Raw genomic sequence first — 17,924 nt, 5'->3', positions numbered from 1 at the left:
TAACCTGCGTCAGGCGAGCGCCCGGAGGAATGTATGGGAGAGAGGAATGCGAAGGACGAGGGAGACGCAAAGAAAGCAGGTGGCGCGTGGGATCCTGCAAAAACAAGACTGCAAATTGCGCGTGACTTTGCGCGAGGGTGTGGCCGCAGACGTGCTGCGGAGGTAGAGCTGGGGAGAGAGATGTGCTGCGACACGCTGCGTGTGTGCGTTCCTTCGTAGAGTCGTTCTCACGTTTAGGTGGTCAGCATGAGCCACGGATAAATACTGCAACAGCAGCAAAAGTGTTCTCTGAACAACTTCACATTTTGTCACAATCCACCGCAAACTTCGACGGGATTTGGTCGGGTTTTATTTCAAACACAAAATCAAAGCAAATATAACTGTGAAGTGGAAGAAAACTGATATATATAGTTGTAAAAGTTTTGAAAATAAGTCTGAGACGCGTGGTATCTAACTGCATGCAACTTTCCCGAACTAATGTTGTGTGCAACCATCTGCATCTATCTGGTAGCGTATGTCTGTGCTAGCGTTGCACATCTAGCAACTGAAATGTTTGCCTGGTTTTCTTCACAAATTAGATCAAAAATGCCATCTGGATTTGGCAAGGCAAACATCTTCTGTCTATCTCTCTGTCTGTCCGTCCGCCTGTCTATCTAGATAGTTAGCTACTGGACTAGCTATCCATCTATATATCCATTCATCTATCTAATAACATTGACGTTAGACAGAAACACACGGCTACTTATCACCAGCTCATCACCAGAACCCAAGCCACTAAAGGCCTGTTTGGGGGCAATTCTTCTGAAACTTTGAGGCCTGCTTTCTCACTGATTGTTTTTGCACAGTGCCAACATTGAAACAGCCACATCTCCCTCATTTAAAAAAAAAAATTATTCTGTGTTTGACATCATTAAAAAGTTTAGAATCCACATCTTCAGAATCAGTAAGTAACTCAAGACGCCCCCCCCCGATGAAGCTTGTTCCTGATTTTGTCGTGGCCAGTTACAAATGTGCAGTAGGTGGATGCGGTTGGGGTGACGGCGTGGGTGTGTGTGTGTGTGTGTGTGTGTGAAATTCCATGTTGCAGATGTGCAGAGCGACTGACAAGCTCTGCGGTTGCCACGGAAAGAGATGTTCCAGTCCGCTCTGTGTCCAAACGCATTGATCCTGAAGTGAACAAGCGGCGCTTGTAAATCTCTCCGCTCATTTCCACAACATTCCTTACCTGACACACCTCATTACTGTCAACTAGAATCTGTGTGGGGGTGGGCGTGTGTGTGTGTTGGAGGGTGAGGGGTGTAAGGGAGGGGAGGTGCACATAAATATACCTGGCTTGTAGGACATGCCGGGCGGGAAGAGGAAGCCTTGCTGTGCGACGGCGGCGGCAGCCAGAGAGCGCTGGTCGTGTGGGAACAGGGGGATCATCAGAGGAGGCATGTGACCCTGGACCTGAGGGGGAGTCGGACCAAGAGGGAGAGGCTGAGGCCAAAGCGTGAAAAAAGGAACTGAAAACACGTTTACGAGTACCTCCGACGCCCCCGAGAATACGTGATTAAAGGCCACAAACAGTTGCTACCAACTTAAACAGTTTCACTGGAGATTTTGTTCCATTTTCTGCAACTTAATTTTACTCCAGCACATTTCAGATAGAAACCCTAAAAGTATACATGGCTTGTAATTTTGTTTTCGCCAGTTTAGTCTCTACTGACCCAATAAGAAAATTTTCAATTTAAAGCGTTGCAAAACGGTGATGTTTTAGTAAAAAGGCTCTGTTTCAAAAGAATTCACCATTTATTGGAGAAGCAGAATCTGCTGCAATTACAAACAACTTTAACCTAGTAGCTTTTTAAATGTGGCGTACCCCAAGGCTGTGTTTGGGCCCGTGTCTTTTTTTTGCTAAACACATACACCTTGGACAGATGACAGACAAATACAAGAAAATGTCCCGTTACTTTTATGCAGATGCAAATACAGTTCTTCACACCGTCAGATTTACTTCAGGGTAAAAGTGAAATTACAAACTGGTTAAAAAAAAGTCGCTCCATCCAACTGGACTTTAAGATGACTGAATGCCTGATTACCACACCAGGCTTTCAAATACTGACTTTAAAAAAAATAGCTGTCGTTTAACAGGATTACAGTATTACGGAAATATTTCTGAACTAAGACGGTTGGTGTTGAAGCAGGAAGCTCGTGATAGTTAATGAAGCAATTGCAATCGCTTCATTACAGTTTTCATATGCATCAACAAAAAACATCCGCGATAAACTTCAGCTGGTCCAAATCTCTGCAGTAAAACGTCAAACTGGAACCAACAGAAGATCTCACCTCCGTTCCTTCATGGTCAAGCTTTTTCTTCCATGTCTACCTCAAACTCCACCCACAGAACGTCACTCACACTTCCAAGAGCAAGATATAAAAAACATCTATGGGCTAACCCTCCTCTGTCTTCATGTACTCGACTTCAGACAGCTGAAGACATTTTTAATGAAACAAGTTTTTCCTGAAGAACTTATTTTTATTCTACTAATTGTCTTTTCATTTAGGTTTTAGCTCTATCTTTGTGAACCACTTAATGATTCATTACTTAATCTGATTAGTGAAAGCTTTTAAGAGTCCTACATATATCAGACTAAATAAAGACTTCACTACATTTTGTGCCTAATAAATATTTTCAAAGCAGGCTTCGTACCTGGAATTAATTAGCTTTATAGGTCTGTTTTGGTGCTTTTAGTTTTGGAGAAAGTCTTATGCATGAAAAAATAAATAAAAATAGAAAGAAAAAGCTCCAATGCAGGGGGGAAAAAATGAAAATTCAAAACAAACAATTAAAGACATCAAGATGAGAAATTTATATATATATATATATATATATATATATATATATATATATATATATATATATATATATATATATATATATATATATATATATATTATTTTACTGGAGATATATATATATCTTTACTTATTGTATTCTTTACAAAAAGTTAAGAATATCAATCAATGATACGTCGTGTAGAAATGCTCGAGACTTAAAAAGCTGAATGAAGACTTCAGGAAACCAAGCAGTAAATGAAGTCGTACGTTCTTGAGGGACGAGTGTAAAAGTGTTGAACAAAATGCCTGAACAACAACGGAGGCCGTGAAGAAGCTGCCTTTCATGTCGGCTTGAAAGACTTTTAAAAACTGCTTGTTTGCCTGAGTTACTGCGCCGACGGCTCCGACTGAAGGCAGCGTATCAAAGATGACCCTGCGGGAGTCTATTAGGGTTAAACCAACAGTCTGTACTTTCCCCTCCATCTCTTGCCCTTTATCTCATCCTGTTCTCTTTTCATTCATTTTTGTCTGACTTGTAAAAAAAAAAAAAAAAGAAGAAGAAACAAAAAGGCGCCTTTCGTGCCTCTTGTTCTTTTTACTTACCCATCTCGTTTGTGAGTTTTTCACCTGAAAATGTTCAACAACAGCCTAAAGGCTGAAAGTAATAAAATGTTAACTAGGAATACCTTAGATATGAGCTGAGGAGGAGTTTTATATATATATTTATATAGGTTTAAAATAACATTTAAAAATGCAAGCTAAATGCTATTACATATAGACAATCAGTTTTTATTCTACTTTTACAGTCGTCACACTAATAATGATCTAACATTTTTCTGCTTTAGGCTGCCGTTGGGGAAACTTGTTAACTTGTTTACTGTAAATTTAATGTTTATCAGCTGGTGTTGCTTTCAAACAGCTAAAATACTATGACACACTTAAATGCCTCTCTGCATCCCAAAATCCAATAAAATCCAGTTTGTTACTCCTGTAAGGTTAAAATCCACAGCCATGACAACACTGGGATGAGGCAAGACAATTACAAATGATGCTAATGGTAGCGTCATTTGTAATTGATGCTATCAAATTTTTAGGATCAATTTGTATCATTTGCATACATAGAGTAGTAAATGATACTACTCTATCATTTACATAGTTACATGGAGTAGCTTAGGAATGATAAAACATCTATTGTTGACATCTTTTTGGCGGGAGGGGGGGTTGCAAATAAAAATCTGCCTCAGGCCCCAAAAAAGCTTGTTCCAGCCCTGCAGTTTTTTTTTTTTTTCCTGTCACATTTTATTATTTTCAAACTAAGCATTTTGTGCTTTTGCTGCAACATGGTTAAGTCCTTTAAAAAAAAAAATGAATTAAACATTGTCCTCAGTGTATTTAACCCTCTATTTGTCTCTTTTACTACAATTCACCCAAAGCCCCTCCCCCCAAGGCCCCACTGACCCATCGGGGCCCTTCATAATGATCAACCGATCCCCAGACCTCTGCCGCGCCGCTGCGTTGGTAAAACAGGACGACTTCCCCCTCTGTGTGCAGTAGGGAGGTTTAAACAGCATGACTAAACACAGACGCTCTGCTCTGAGCCTTCTGAAGAGCCAGAATTATCATCTTATTAATAATTAGATCAACAGAAAAGTAATTGGACTTTAAATTAATAATGCAAACACTTCTATATCTATAAATGCATACATATATGTCCTTTTGATCTGTGAGCTAACCGAATACCCCATATTTATAGATGATCAGTTTGTTGACACTACTGCAAAAAATATGAATCTTTTCTGAATAAAAATGCTGAAATAAATACGGCCTGAATTTGAGTATATTTATTCATATGAGGGAATTTTTTCTTTCATAATGAAAACTGCTCTCTTCTCTTCAGGTACAATGACCCCGTTGGGTCACTATATTGACCCAACGGGAAGTTTACAGATAGACCAAGTCGATGTCTTGGTGTTCCAAGGCGAGTGAAAACACACCCACAGCATCACACATCCCCTACCTTACTGAAGGCTGGGGGTTGGGAAGCTTTTTTCACTAGTGCAGTTTTTGTTGTACCCCAAACACACCGTCTGATCAAAATCCACATTTCAGTTAGATTAGAAGTGACATATAAGGAGAATATTTCTCTGCAATAGTATTGATGAATATTGACCCAAAAAAAAAAAAAAAAGTTGACTATGAATTATAAATTCTTCTCTTTTTGTCTCATCAATGAAGAGAAATGTCTGGCTGCTAGAGTTCGTTCAGTTATTGGTCAAATATTTCTCACTGACATAATAATCAGCCTGAATAGAAACAACAGGCTGGATGTTATCTGACATTTTCAGTGTTACATTAAGCTACTGCGGCAAACTAAGATTATTTTAAGGCTTTTTACAAAATTTGATCAGAGGCTTCCACAGAGTTTCCTCTTTCTGCTTAGTGATAATGCATTTAAGAGACTAAGGCAGCAACAATTGATTATTTTAGTATCAATCAGTCTGACGATTAATTTATCAGTCAGTGCAGAAATTGTCACATTTTGCAAATTTTACTTTAAGATCTTTACGCCTTTATTGTACAATATACAAGAAAGACATTAAAAGATGGAAACAATCAATTTGATTCCTTTTTAAAATAAGAAAATAAACATTTTATTTTCCTAAAATGCAATAACACGGCATTCCTTTAGTGAATTTGAACCGAGGAACATTAAAAAAATGCAAACATAAAACACACTGACAGACAGAGGAGTTTTAATGTTAAATACAAAATGCATATATATTTTTGTACAGTTTGGATGAATTACTGAAGATGAAGATGTTGTTCTTTTCAGCAAACTGCCTTTTTTTGAGTTTGCATATTCCAGTTAATTATTAATCGATTAGTAAATGAGTTGTTAATTATTTCAATAATTGATTTGTCACAATTAACCTGATTAATCACTAGTTAATTGGATTAATCACAAATAATCCAAATAATCGTGATTTATCAAGTTAATTGATTAATTGGATTATTCACGATTAATACAATTAATCGTTTCAGCGCTACAGGAGACCAGTTTTGATCAAGGATTTTACTCCACATCATCAGGCTTGTAGAAAGCAGACCCTGTCATGCTTATTACATCCAAACATTATTCGTTTTTTTCTCTATTTTAATTACATATGGAAAAACGCATGCTTAGCGAAAAGAAACATTTTACCAAAAGTCTGTCTATTACATGCTTGCTGCTGCTCGTCTTAATAAGCTACAGTTACAGATTTTTAACGTGACTTCACGTGTTTATCAGCTGACTGGCTTTTCGGACCGAGTCGTTCACATCACCCTAAAGAAGATCGATATCGATTGAGGCACCAAGCATGCACACTGGTGGCTGATGCACCGTTGGGACACTTCTACACACACATACTGTATGTACAAACGCTCCCATAAAGATAAGAAGTCTGATGTCTCATGACATGCCGAGGCGAGAAGGAAAAACGAGTCCGAATGGCTAAAAACACCCCCCAAAAAAGAAGAAGAGGAGGAAAGGAGTGTGTGTGTGGTGTGTGTGTGTGTTGTGTGGGTTCTTTTGGAGTAGGACAAAATGCTCCCATTCATTGTGCTCCTCTGGGAACACTGGGACTGACTGGGGCAGCTTCTCCAACGCAAACACACAAAGATCTCCTTTTACTGAGGGGAGGGGCAGGGAGGGGGGGTGCTACTGGATGAATGGTTGGGGGGGAGGGTGGGGGCGGCGGTGGGCCCCCCTCTGCTTAGCCCCTAAGAAAACACAGAGTCCCCTTCCTCTAACTGCCCACCAGACGCACACCGACATACACACCTAGGCAGCGTGGAGCATGTGTACACACTCAGAATTAATGGGGCTGTTGTTGGAAGGCACCGGGCCGCGCGGGGCGGGCGGCTGCAGAGGGCGACGAGTGTGTACGCGCCGCGTCTTTATGTCGACGTGATCGAGGAAGAAAAATACGGTGTTGTCTGGCAGGTACCGACTGTGACACCTGACCCGGTCCATCGCTCAGACTGAGGCCAGGCTACGTAAACCTGCAAGGAAATCATCGCCAATGCAAACAAAACAAAAAAAAACGTGACTGACAGGCGACCCCGTGGGGGCAGGAGGCAGATAACGGCACGGTTTCTTTTACAGGTCAAACGTATGCGCGCGGGCGACGTAAACTCACAGGTTTGATCAGGATATTTTGTGGTACGTTTGTGATAACGATAAGAGCAACGATAACAACTGTTTGCTACATGGTTTTTTTTTAGGTAACTGCATTCATGTCCCTACAAACACATACTGCTCTTGATAGCGTTCCCATTTGTAATGTGTTTCTTCAGGATACCAGTCACGTAAAGAAGTGTGATTTGTTTCAGTAAGATGCAGACGGTAACTGTATTTTCAAATGTATTGGCATTTTGTCAAGCATTTATTGAACAAAATCTGGGAAAAAATAGCAAAACCATCAATCCTGACAATAATGACAGTCTTGGGGTGTTTTAAACTTTATTAATGGGAATTTACTGTGATGCTAAATCAAAATTTCTATCATGCTAAGTAGTTTATTGTGGCAAATGACACAATAGACGCCCACCCATAGTTAAAAGCTGTCAAAGTTCTACTTTCTACTGAAGTTTTGCTTTTTATAGGACATATTTATGATCCCAGCGAGCTTTGGACTAACAGAGCTCTGCCCTGTTTACTGTAGGCTTGGTTTGGTCAAGCTCCCCTTCTCCTGTTGCTGCACACTGCCAGTCAGCTGGCCAAAAGAAGGCTCTTACATTAACAAGGAAGATTAAGTCCACTGCTTCGAAGTATTTCAGACACTTCAGATTTGTGGATTTTTTTAAAAAACACCACTGTTTTATGTTATCAGTACACATTTTTAATTTCCTGCACAATACTCTGATATCCTGAACCTTTTTAGCCAGTTCAAACTGAAAATGTCTCTAACTTTATATTTAGCAGGCATTCACCATCTGCTCCTTCATAAGAGACCATTGTTAAGTTTGAGCCCAATATCCATTTTACTAAGCTAAAGTTAGGCTTGTTTTGGCGAACGGCTGTACCGGTCCCTCCCCGTCCGCCAGGATATTTCCCAAAACACTTGAAGACCTGTAAACGCAGAGTGTAACCTTCAACGGCCACAAACAGCAGCTTACTCCAGTCTTGATGAACTTTTAACAGAGCCAAGTGGCAGCAGCTCCAGTAGACTGGTACAGATCAATCTACAGCATCAAGCAATTGCTAAATTTAGCTTAGCAACACGGATGCTGTTTGGCTAAGAAAACAGTAATGAACATGACGGCAGTCTCGTGAAAGGATAAACCATGGATATATGTCTACAGATGAGCCTGGAGGATTTTCAGTGTTAGTTGTTTTACATTTGTATCATTTGTTCAAGCTAGCTATCATTTGGAAGGCTAACTAGGAACGTACTAGGTTTTCTACAAACTTGTGCTGATGTGACATCTTTCTACAAGATGCCACATCTCTTCAAAACAATCGGTTGGATTTGTTTTGAAGACAAACAGTTCCAACTATTTCTTAAAACGTCTGTGCCGCTTCTGTAAAGAGAACAACAAAAAGACATTCTATAGCACTAGAAAGCTAGTGATAAATTTAATGTGTTTTCCTCAGTAACTTTGCTCAAGTATGCAAATTTATATAACTGTAAATAAACATTACATATCACAAAGAAGAAGAAAAATAATTCTACAGCAGCTTGCAGACAAAGCAAGCTAAGGTTTTCAGTTTTAGCCAGAGCTTTAGTTCATTCCCTGAGACAAAAACTGTCGTCCTGTTCTGCTGATAAGACTGAGTGCTGCTGCACTGTCTGCAAATGACTTGCAGCTTCTTTGGTGTTTTGACTTGTTTTCGCAGATCCAAACTAACATGTTACAACACTTGTTCTGCAAGGTAAAATTATAGGTTTTGTCAAAGTTATTTGGTGACATGGAAGAAAAGGAAAACAAGTGAAAATCTACTGCTGAAAAGCTAAAGCTCTACATTGGTTTCAATTGCATCATGGATGGATTCAGGCTAAGTGAATTAAGGAGACAGTAGTCAAAAATATGCTTAAATCTGACATAATATTTGGATGTTATTTACTACATTTTTTAACACAAACATCTTATTTCCACTTATTAAAGAGGCAAACCTTTAGGAATCATAAGACAATCTGACATCTGATAATCTCAGATACCTTTGGGCGAACTTCCTGGTATTCACTGAAGTTACATAAACAAACTTTCCTACAATTATTTGTTGACAAAGGGACACAAAGTGTCCCCAAGATGGGCACGGCTTCACAAAAGGTCAGTGGGAAATTCCCCCGAGCAAATGTACGATGGAGTATTAGGGCCATGTCGACAGAAAAGAACATTTTTGCCAAAAAACTCAGAAATTTTGAGATTAATCTCAGAAATTTTCTAGAAAAAACATGAAGATTTCTGAGTTTGAAAAGTTGAAAATTTGGTTAAAAAAAAACAAAAAATCTTAAATTTTGAAATTAATCTCAGAAATTTTCTAGAAAAAACTTTGAATTTTCAGAGTTTTAAAAGTCTAAAATTGTAACTTTTCGAGTTTCAGCAGTCGAAGTTTTCTGACTTTTGAAACTCAGAAATGTCCATGTTCTCTTCTAGGAAATTTCTGAGATTAATCTCAAAAATCCTGATTTTTTTTTCAAGCAAATCTTTGACTTTCTAAACTCAGAAATTGTCATATTTGTTCAAATTAAATTCTGAGATTAAAACTTCCTGACTTTTTTCCAGCAATGTTTTTCACTTTTAAATCTGAGAAATGTTCCTGCTTTTTTCTAGAAAATGTGGGTTTTTTGGCAGAAATTTGCACCTTTTTCTACCTACAATGCCCCTAATATGCCGTCATACAACTGTCACATTAGTCCTAACAAAAAAGAAAATCTTGTTCTGTGTATTTTACACTGTTGTAAGATCTTTTTTTTTTATTATCTTGTTCTAAGTTTAATAAACATCTGCATATAAAAGTTTTATTCCATGACTACAGCGGCTGAACTCGGTTGCCAATGTGAGCCTTACAGTCGTTCAGGCTGGAAGCGTGTGCTGACTTAGAAGCTGCCTCTTCATCTAACAGCCTCTTAGCTCCTCAAGAGTTCTTGTGCGTGTTTGTGAGCGAGTGGATTGCTGTGCTTGTGCTTGTCTGCTGCCCTGACGGCAGAAGAGCTATTGGCTCCGATTCAGACAGTAAAAACGGCTGAATTACAGAGGGCGATGCGCTATCAGGACTAATAAAATAGCCAATCATTTAGTCCTCGTAGACTGCTGTTTAGAGTTTGGCACACAGAATATCGCTCATCTTGATCAATCGCTACGTCAACAGCCAAACAGAAGGGGTTGGAATATTATTAAAAATAAATGAATAAAAAAAAAAACACAGGACACGAGACGAAAAATAAAAACAGGAGACGAGAAACCCAAAGTTGGAAAAGACGGAGGAGGGCGGGTGAAGGAGGAGACAGAGGAGTTATAAATGAAGAACAGAGAGGAGGAGGAGTGCGGCTTTGCAGTCATTAATTAGCCCGTTAGCTAGGGCCCGGGCGGTGCGGTTAGGGCCTGCGTCTTTGTGGGCCTGAAGGAAATGGGCCACATATGAGAGCCATTATAGGAACTGACTTAACAAAGACACATGCCTGTCAGCCACCAGGCTGGGCTGGGCCACTCGGCTCATACAGCACACACAAAGGGCCCCGCCACCGCTACGAGCGCGTGTGTGTACGTTGTTTGTGCTAGAGCAAGGCATGAACTGTCCACATGTGCGTGATTACGCGTTAACGCCAATTGTCTCTTCTTGGCGTAGCGCTGAAAACAAATACGCACGTGATTTCCTCTGTTCTGTTCTGGCTTACTTCCATTTTTCAGCTCATCAAGCTAATTTTAACTCCAGACAAAAGATAAGGTGAGTAAATGCGAAGGCGCACCTGATCTAAGGGTTAGAAACTGACGGCTGAACAGTCTGCAGGGTTTTTGGCTGCAGAGAAGAATTCGTAGTTTCATCGATAAGGACAAAACGTCAAGGTCACCGGCAAACTACCACCGCCATGGTTCACTGTTCTGACTGATATTTTCTTGATTGACAAGAATCATCAGGCAGCAGGATATTTAGACAAAAGTCTTGAGTGATCATCGATATCTGAGGTGAGCCTTTGTGTTTTTGGTCATTCAGCCCTTTACGCCTTGGAACGCCGTTTCGCTCAATCTCTTTCTTCATGTCGAGTCGTCAATGCTAGCTGCGTTTCCATTACAAATTGGAGCAAAACTTTGATATTCCTCTAACGTAAAAAACCCCCCAAAACAAACAAAAAAACCCCACAATTTCGGAATTGCGGTGTTTAAATGAAATAACAAGCACAATCAAAATCACGTGAATACGTTTGTTCATGACTCAATATCACGCGCCATCATCCTCATGCCCCTTCCTGTCGTCTTCTTCAAATTTTTGGCCAGTTGACCACATGACTCGTGTGACGAGAAAAAATTGTTTCCACTGAAACACGCTGCTTTTGGTACAGCCGAAAAACCACCTAAAAATACTGGAGTTTATCTTGTTTCTAACTGCCGTGTTTCCATTAAGCAAATTGATTTTCGTCATTCCAAATTGTGCAATTTTAAGGTCAATGGAAACGCAGCTAATGACCTTAAGTGAAACACCTGGTGTCTGTAGTGCTTTGGATGTTCTGTTGTGATCTCCTTTGTAACTCTTCCCAGACTGATAGGTGTCAATAACCGGGTTTCCGTCAATGATTTTTTTTATGTGCATTTTTAAGTATTCCGTTAGAAAAGGTTGATATAAACTGTACAATTTGAAGTAACAATCTCACTTTTACGAAAAAGATTTCACGTCTGATAAAGGTGGGTTTTGGCTTTGCGAAAAAGAGCTAATGCGCTAACAGGGTGGGAAGCATTTGCAGAATAAATTCTGAGCTCAGATTTTTTTTGAGCCGTTTTTTCTCTGCGTCTCCGGACAGCGGGTAACATCGCCAACGCCAACTCGACCAAAAGCAGCACAGTCCTAAAAACCTCTCTCCGCTTTTTGTAGATGTCTGGTTCAGGCTGGTTTGCTAATTCTACTTCTCGATCGTTACAGTCGTGCAAAGGGTCAAAATCTGGCAAAATTAGGCTTTTCGTAGCATGGCTGATTCGCTCCAAACCAGAAGATGGAAATATTTTCTCTCTTTTTTCCTTTTTTTATGACATTTTAAAAGTTTGCTCAAAATTTGCATCACAATTTGATATAAACATAGCTAATGACGCGATTAGTCATCTTTCTTAGTTTTTTTGGATCGGGCTCCGATATGTTGTATGTTTAGCCAACTTCGTGTTGTTGGACGAGTCCTGTGTAATTATTTTTTACTTCCAGCCTGGATGTGGTTGATTAGACTAAACCAAAAAAATTAGGCCAAGTAAAATTAATTTATATTTTACCCAAGCAGGTCATTACTATTTTAAAACCAGTTTTAATACTCGTTTTAAAAAAATAATGTTGGTTTTGGATTGCTTTTTACCATTATCAGATGAAATCATTTGTGAAATGCAACTAACCATTACTTCAGTAATCGATTAATCTATCGATTATTCTCATGATTAATCAATCGGTTAACAAAAAAACGGACACATTCTGCAGATTTTCTATTAATCTGTCTAAGCCTTTTCTATACAATATTAGAAATATAATAAAAGCTGGAAATAAACAAATAAATACATTTCTCTACTAAAAACAAAATTGACATTTTATTGCTTAAAATGCAATGACGTAACATTCTTTTAGTGAATGTGGCCCAGGGGAATATACATATATATATATAAACTTTTTTATATATATTTATGTTATATTGTTCAGTTTTGGAAAAATGACTGCTTTGAATATGTTTTTTTTTCAGCAAGTATCATTTGTTTTAGTCTACATACTGCAGTCAATGATTAATCGATTGCTAAATTAGTTGACGATTATGTCATGAATTGATTAATCACAATCACAATTAATCGTTTCAGCCCTGATTTATACGTTTACTAATGTTATTTTTTCTTATATTAGATGTTATTTGATGATCTGAAACATTTAGATGTCCTAAAAAAAAACCCAGCAGACTCTATAAGGAGGTAAGTGATTTTTCCTGAGTCTTGCATTTGTTCGCTCCTCTGTGTGTTCACGTTTTGTAAGTATATCTAGCAGAATGAGGCCTTCGGAAGCATTTCTTTAACCCCTGCTTGTCTCCTGCTGGCTTTCTGAACCATTTAAAACCACATGACAGGAAACCTAGGACACTTTGAACTCCGCTCCCGCCCCACCTCACAACCTCCCCTGCAACACAAACCACCACATTAGCTGACAAACACATTCACACCATCCAGGGAACGGAAGCAAGAAAACAGGAAAATATACCATAAAAAAACAGAACAAACAAACAAACAAAAAGAAAGCGTTCCAGCATTTTCCAAACTTCTCTTGATCTGTAACATGTCAAAGTTCCCAATGACAAAAACTAAATAAAAATAAAAAAACTCCCTGTAAGCGCTGTTGCTGGGTTAGTTTCATTATGCAGGAGACTTTGAGCGAGCGCTCCAAAATGTTCTACTTTGCGTTGATCTATTATTCGCAGCATCTGGACAAGATTTAGCTATGTTCTGAATTGAGATGTGAAGGGGCGGCGGGGCCGAGGCCGACTCTCTCTCTCCGCTGAAACAGTAGCATTCGGTCAGCTCCTCTGAGCATTGGCCTGAGTGAAGCTCAGGTCTGGAACTGATAAGTGGAAACAGACCGCCGCCGTGCTGCCTGTGTGTTTAAGGCCCAACACACATCCGACACAGCGTAAACAGCCCGTACCCCAGCGACTAAACCCTGGAGCTTAGCCATAATAACTCTACACCTCCGTACAGTAGACCCGCCATATGCTTCTCGCTAAGTCGGGCTCGCTGTGCCAAGACGGGGCTATTGTTCTTTAAATAAACGACAAAAAGTTGCTGTAACCCCGCCGTGGGGGGTTAGGACGGGTGGAGGGATTTATTGCTAAGTGGCTTTTAAAATGAAAACAAATGATTTCTCCTGGCGTTCTGGAATGTTCTACGGAGAGAGAGACAGAGAGAGTTGTGGAAGCGAGTTGAAAAAAAATAAAATAAAACGAGCGCAAAGCGACAGCTACACAGCTGATGCTCCTGAAGGCCCCACGCAATAACGAGGCGCTCCGGAGAGCTATTTTCCGCACGTCCCTTCATCCTCAAAACCAAACATGACACAGTATCCGCTGCCTCACAGCGTGGAAGAGGATCCGAGCGGCAGACGGGGGGGGTTTATGGTCTCGCTCCCTCTCCCCCCGAGGGGCTAAGAATCCTAATGAAGTCCGATCGCAGCTTTATTAAGATCCAACGGTGGGGTCTCGCAGTAAAAAAAAAAAGAAAAAACTTAGAGTGCGGGGATGGGGGGAAAACAACCCCTCATTAACTCTATCACTCCTCCAGAGAGGCAGGGAGACGTGACGGGGGGTAAAACATGGCACATCGCAGCGCTGAGCGTGCTCGGGTTTGGCTCCAGAGGTGATTTAATTTAGTCTGAGCACTAAAAAAAAAAAAAGAGTAAAAAATAAATAAGCTGATCAAACGTGGAGCTAAATTCCCACGTGGCTATTAGCCACAGTGTGCAAATTTGACAGCACTTGGCTCACAGTCGGGGGTCATTTTTGGTGCGAAGTCTGGATGTGTGTGCAGCGGTTTGGAACGGAAGAGCGTCAGGTGGCTGAAACGAAAAAGATACGACTTCGAACCAAGAGAGAAGGCGATACGAGGAACACGGCTGATAAAAGTTACGAGAAAAGCTGCGATTTGATCAGAAAATATGGTGAGGGAAAAAAAAGTTATATAAAAAAAAGGGAGTGTTTTACATGCTAATATGTAAGGAGAAACACATGCTGTAGAAAAGTCGAGTGAGGGGAGGGGAAAACAAAACGCAGGCAGGAGGTTTGGGAATTCTGGAATATTGATCTTGGAGCAATCGATGCAAAAAGTAACGATGGAGCCGTAAGCAGGGCAATTACTGTATCACCAGTGGGCCAAAATGTGTGTGCATCTCTACCAGCAAGAGATCTACAGACAGACATTGTTTTTAGTTTTTTCTGTATGAAGGCTGGATGACCAAGGTGGACATGAGTTTCTTAAAGGGCCAGCATTATGTTTTCCAGCTATTTCACAGCACAATCAAGTAAGTTACGTTACCTTCAGTTGTATGTTGTTTATATCAAATATGACTTCAATGAAATTTGACTTCATAATTTAATGCCTTGAAATTGGGTCTCTCCCTTTAAAAGCTCACACTTTTTCTGAAACTCCACCTCCAGGAAGTCATCACAACGTGGCTTTAGTAATGTTTTATATATAATGAGCTCAGCATGTACTCAGTTCCACCAGGTGTTTGCTAATTGCTGCTGGCTAGTCTGAAGGAGCTGAAGGGAGGAGTCGCAGGGGAAGAGCTCCTCTGTGAGGCAGGAGCTCAAGTAAACTCAGGCATTTTGAATGGTTGCCATGGGAGACTAAAGGATTTCTGAAACATGCATGAAAGAATCAATGCAATACTCCAAGTATGTTTTTGACAAGGGAATAACATTATAACTTGATATAAAGCTCTACATGCTCCACAAAGAAGCAGAGTAATTTATTCTTTGACTGAAGGTGGAAAGAATAAAGCATTTACTGGCCAATACTTGTGACACACCAACTTCATGCAGAACTCCTGTGATTTCTTCATAGTTCCCTCCCACTGCTGCATTGGTCAGTGCACAGGTACCACTTTATTTTTCTGAATTGGGGAATTATAAGAAAAAAGTCTGGCCCACAATATATATACAGGAAAAAACTGCTGGTCTTAACTTGACGTACACTAATCAATTGTCTTCCCCTCTGGTTTTGAAAAAATAATCTACTTTGCTCGATCGATTCCTATCATTAACATTAACTATATCAAATTTTCAGAAGAAGAAGCTCCTGAGCATGGCTGACGCAGTGCTAGGTTAAAGATTCTCTACAAACAGTGACCTTTTTGTCGTGCATCTCCTCTCTATCATCACTTTCTTCCATTTAAATTTTAATTAAAACAGAGTCAAGGTAAAGCAAGACAGACACAGAATAACCCAACTAAAAATGGCTTCACTCCAGTCATACATCCTAATCTAATCTAATTCTGCCACTGTTTTGAGTAACCTCTGCAATCACAGATGGAGCTTTTTAAAAATATGTATTTTTGGTGACGTTCAAATTGAGTATAAAATCTCAGTTTTGCAAAATATCTGTTTGGACATGGCTTGCAACAAGGGAAGGACAAAAATAACATCAATAACAAAATAAGAGTGAAAGATGTGAGCAGAAACATTTTTTAAAAAATGAACAAATGCGTCTCCCGACTAACCTGAATCTGTTGCTGGAGAATGTTGATCTTGTGCTGCTGCTGCAAAAGCTGCTGCTGTTGTCTGGCAATCTGCACACACACAATAACAACAAAAATTATGTTATTTCTGACAACTTGTCATTGAAAGAGCTTATTTCCGAATTTTATATGATCCGGTAAAATAAAAAACAAAGAAAAAAAACTGAAATATCTCAATGTTTCTCATGTGATATCTATATCTGCACTATCCAGCTGATATCAGCATTTTAAATTGTCTGTTGAAGTAAGTTTAACTAAATATTATGAGCAAAAATATGAAAATGAGCAATTTCAGCTCGACACCCTGTTGTATGTGTATTTTGAAGCTATCAGTTAGCTGGCCTAGCAAACGACTACATTAGCATTGAAAAGTCGACCCAATAAATCATTTGGTTCCTCTGTGGTAAGAAGAAATAAAGGCAGCAATAAAAAGATTAAAAAAACCACTTTGTAAACAATGTCAGAATTTCACTACTGGCTAACAACTGGCTAACCATTAGCCTGCTGAAGTTAGCATCTGCTTCTTTGATACTAGAACAAATTTTCAATGATGAAGTATGGAATATGGTCTTTTTGGGAACATTTGGGTCGTCGGTAGAAAATGGCAGATGAAAATAATTATCTGTTGCTAACTGGCTAGCAGTTAGCCAGTTGCTAACCTTAAGGGCTGTTTTACTACATTTTAGGTCAATGTTTAGAATTTGATGATTTCTACTTCATAAATCCAAAGTTGTCGTACTGATTAAACTTGGATTGAATTATTCTATACTTATCACAGATTGATTATATTTCGTGTATTTGTGAAATCAAAAGAAAAAAAAAGAAGAAGAATCTCATATTGTCTTGAGAGCTACAGTAACTGCTAACTGTAAAAGATGCAAAAATAAAAAAAGTTATATAAAGCTGTGGCTCACCTGAAAAGAAAAAAAAAGAGATAGGAAAAAAGCATGTCGGTCATGAAGTCCATATCTGGTGGATGTCAGATCGCTATGTTTAAGCTACTTGACCATGTGAGGTCGACGATACGTGCAACATCTATCTGGTGAAAGTGTGGCTCATGAAGACATCTCAAGTTACAACGAAGCTTTGAGACTGACATGTTTACAACACCTTGAAAACATTTGGACCCCTCTTACACACACTTAAACACAAGCAGCCGTCATCTTCATTAACGTGAGATTGTCAAACGCTTTTCCTCTGGTTAAAGGCTCGAGTGTTGTCCAGTGATGGCTGGCAGGGACCTGCCAGTTGTAAAAACTCAAGACTCCTTAAAGGAGGGAACTTGTCGTTCGACTACCTCCACCCATTTTGAGCAAAAAAGAAAAAAGAAAAAAAAAGGAAAACAGCTGCTTCTCTCTCCTTTTTCTTTTTCTTGAGGAATCGTTTAGTATATTTATTCCGAAACATAATTACAGGCTTCTGAATGGGAGGCGGCGCCCCATTTGCACACATGTCATATTTCATTAAAAGCAGATTTTTCTGGGGTTTGTCTGTAGGGCATTATCCTATCAAGTCTCAACAGCCAAATGACTTGCTGATATTGGAATCTGTCTTTCTTTTCACTCTCCCCATTTCGCCTGCTCCTTTGTAATGCTCTGAAAGGTGGTATGTGTTTTGATGGGAGGTGTGGACGTGTCCAAACAGAGCCTGTCGTATGCCA

General features: G+C 39.5%; 1 protein-coding gene across 3 annotated transcripts in view; it reads right to left on the bottom strand.

Annotated features, from left to right (window-relative positions):
* Positions 1-17,924, bottom strand: part of LOC114150585 (transcription factor SOX-6-like) — a 145,379-nt gene that overhangs the window by 37,476 nt on the left and 89,979 nt on the right. For all 3 annotated transcript variants that reach the window (XM_028027097.1, XM_028027109.1, XM_028027087.1), the window contains 2 exons: positions 16,247-16,315; positions 1,329-1,449 (listed from right to left, as the gene is read on the bottom strand). In XM_028027097.1, coding sequence (XP_027882898.1) covers positions 1,329-1,449; positions 16,247-16,315 — 190 coding nt within the window. The remainder of the gene's footprint in view (positions 1-1,328; positions 1,450-16,246; positions 16,316-17,924) is intronic.

This window comes from Xiphophorus couchianus, chromosome 2, assembly GCF_001444195.1.
Source record: "Xiphophorus couchianus chromosome 2, X_couchianus-1.0, whole genome shotgun sequence".
NCBI classification, from domain to species: domain Eukaryota; kingdom Metazoa; phylum Chordata; class Actinopteri; order Cyprinodontiformes; family Poeciliidae; genus Xiphophorus; species Xiphophorus couchianus.
This window is presented reverse-complemented; position numbering and strand designations above follow the sequence as displayed.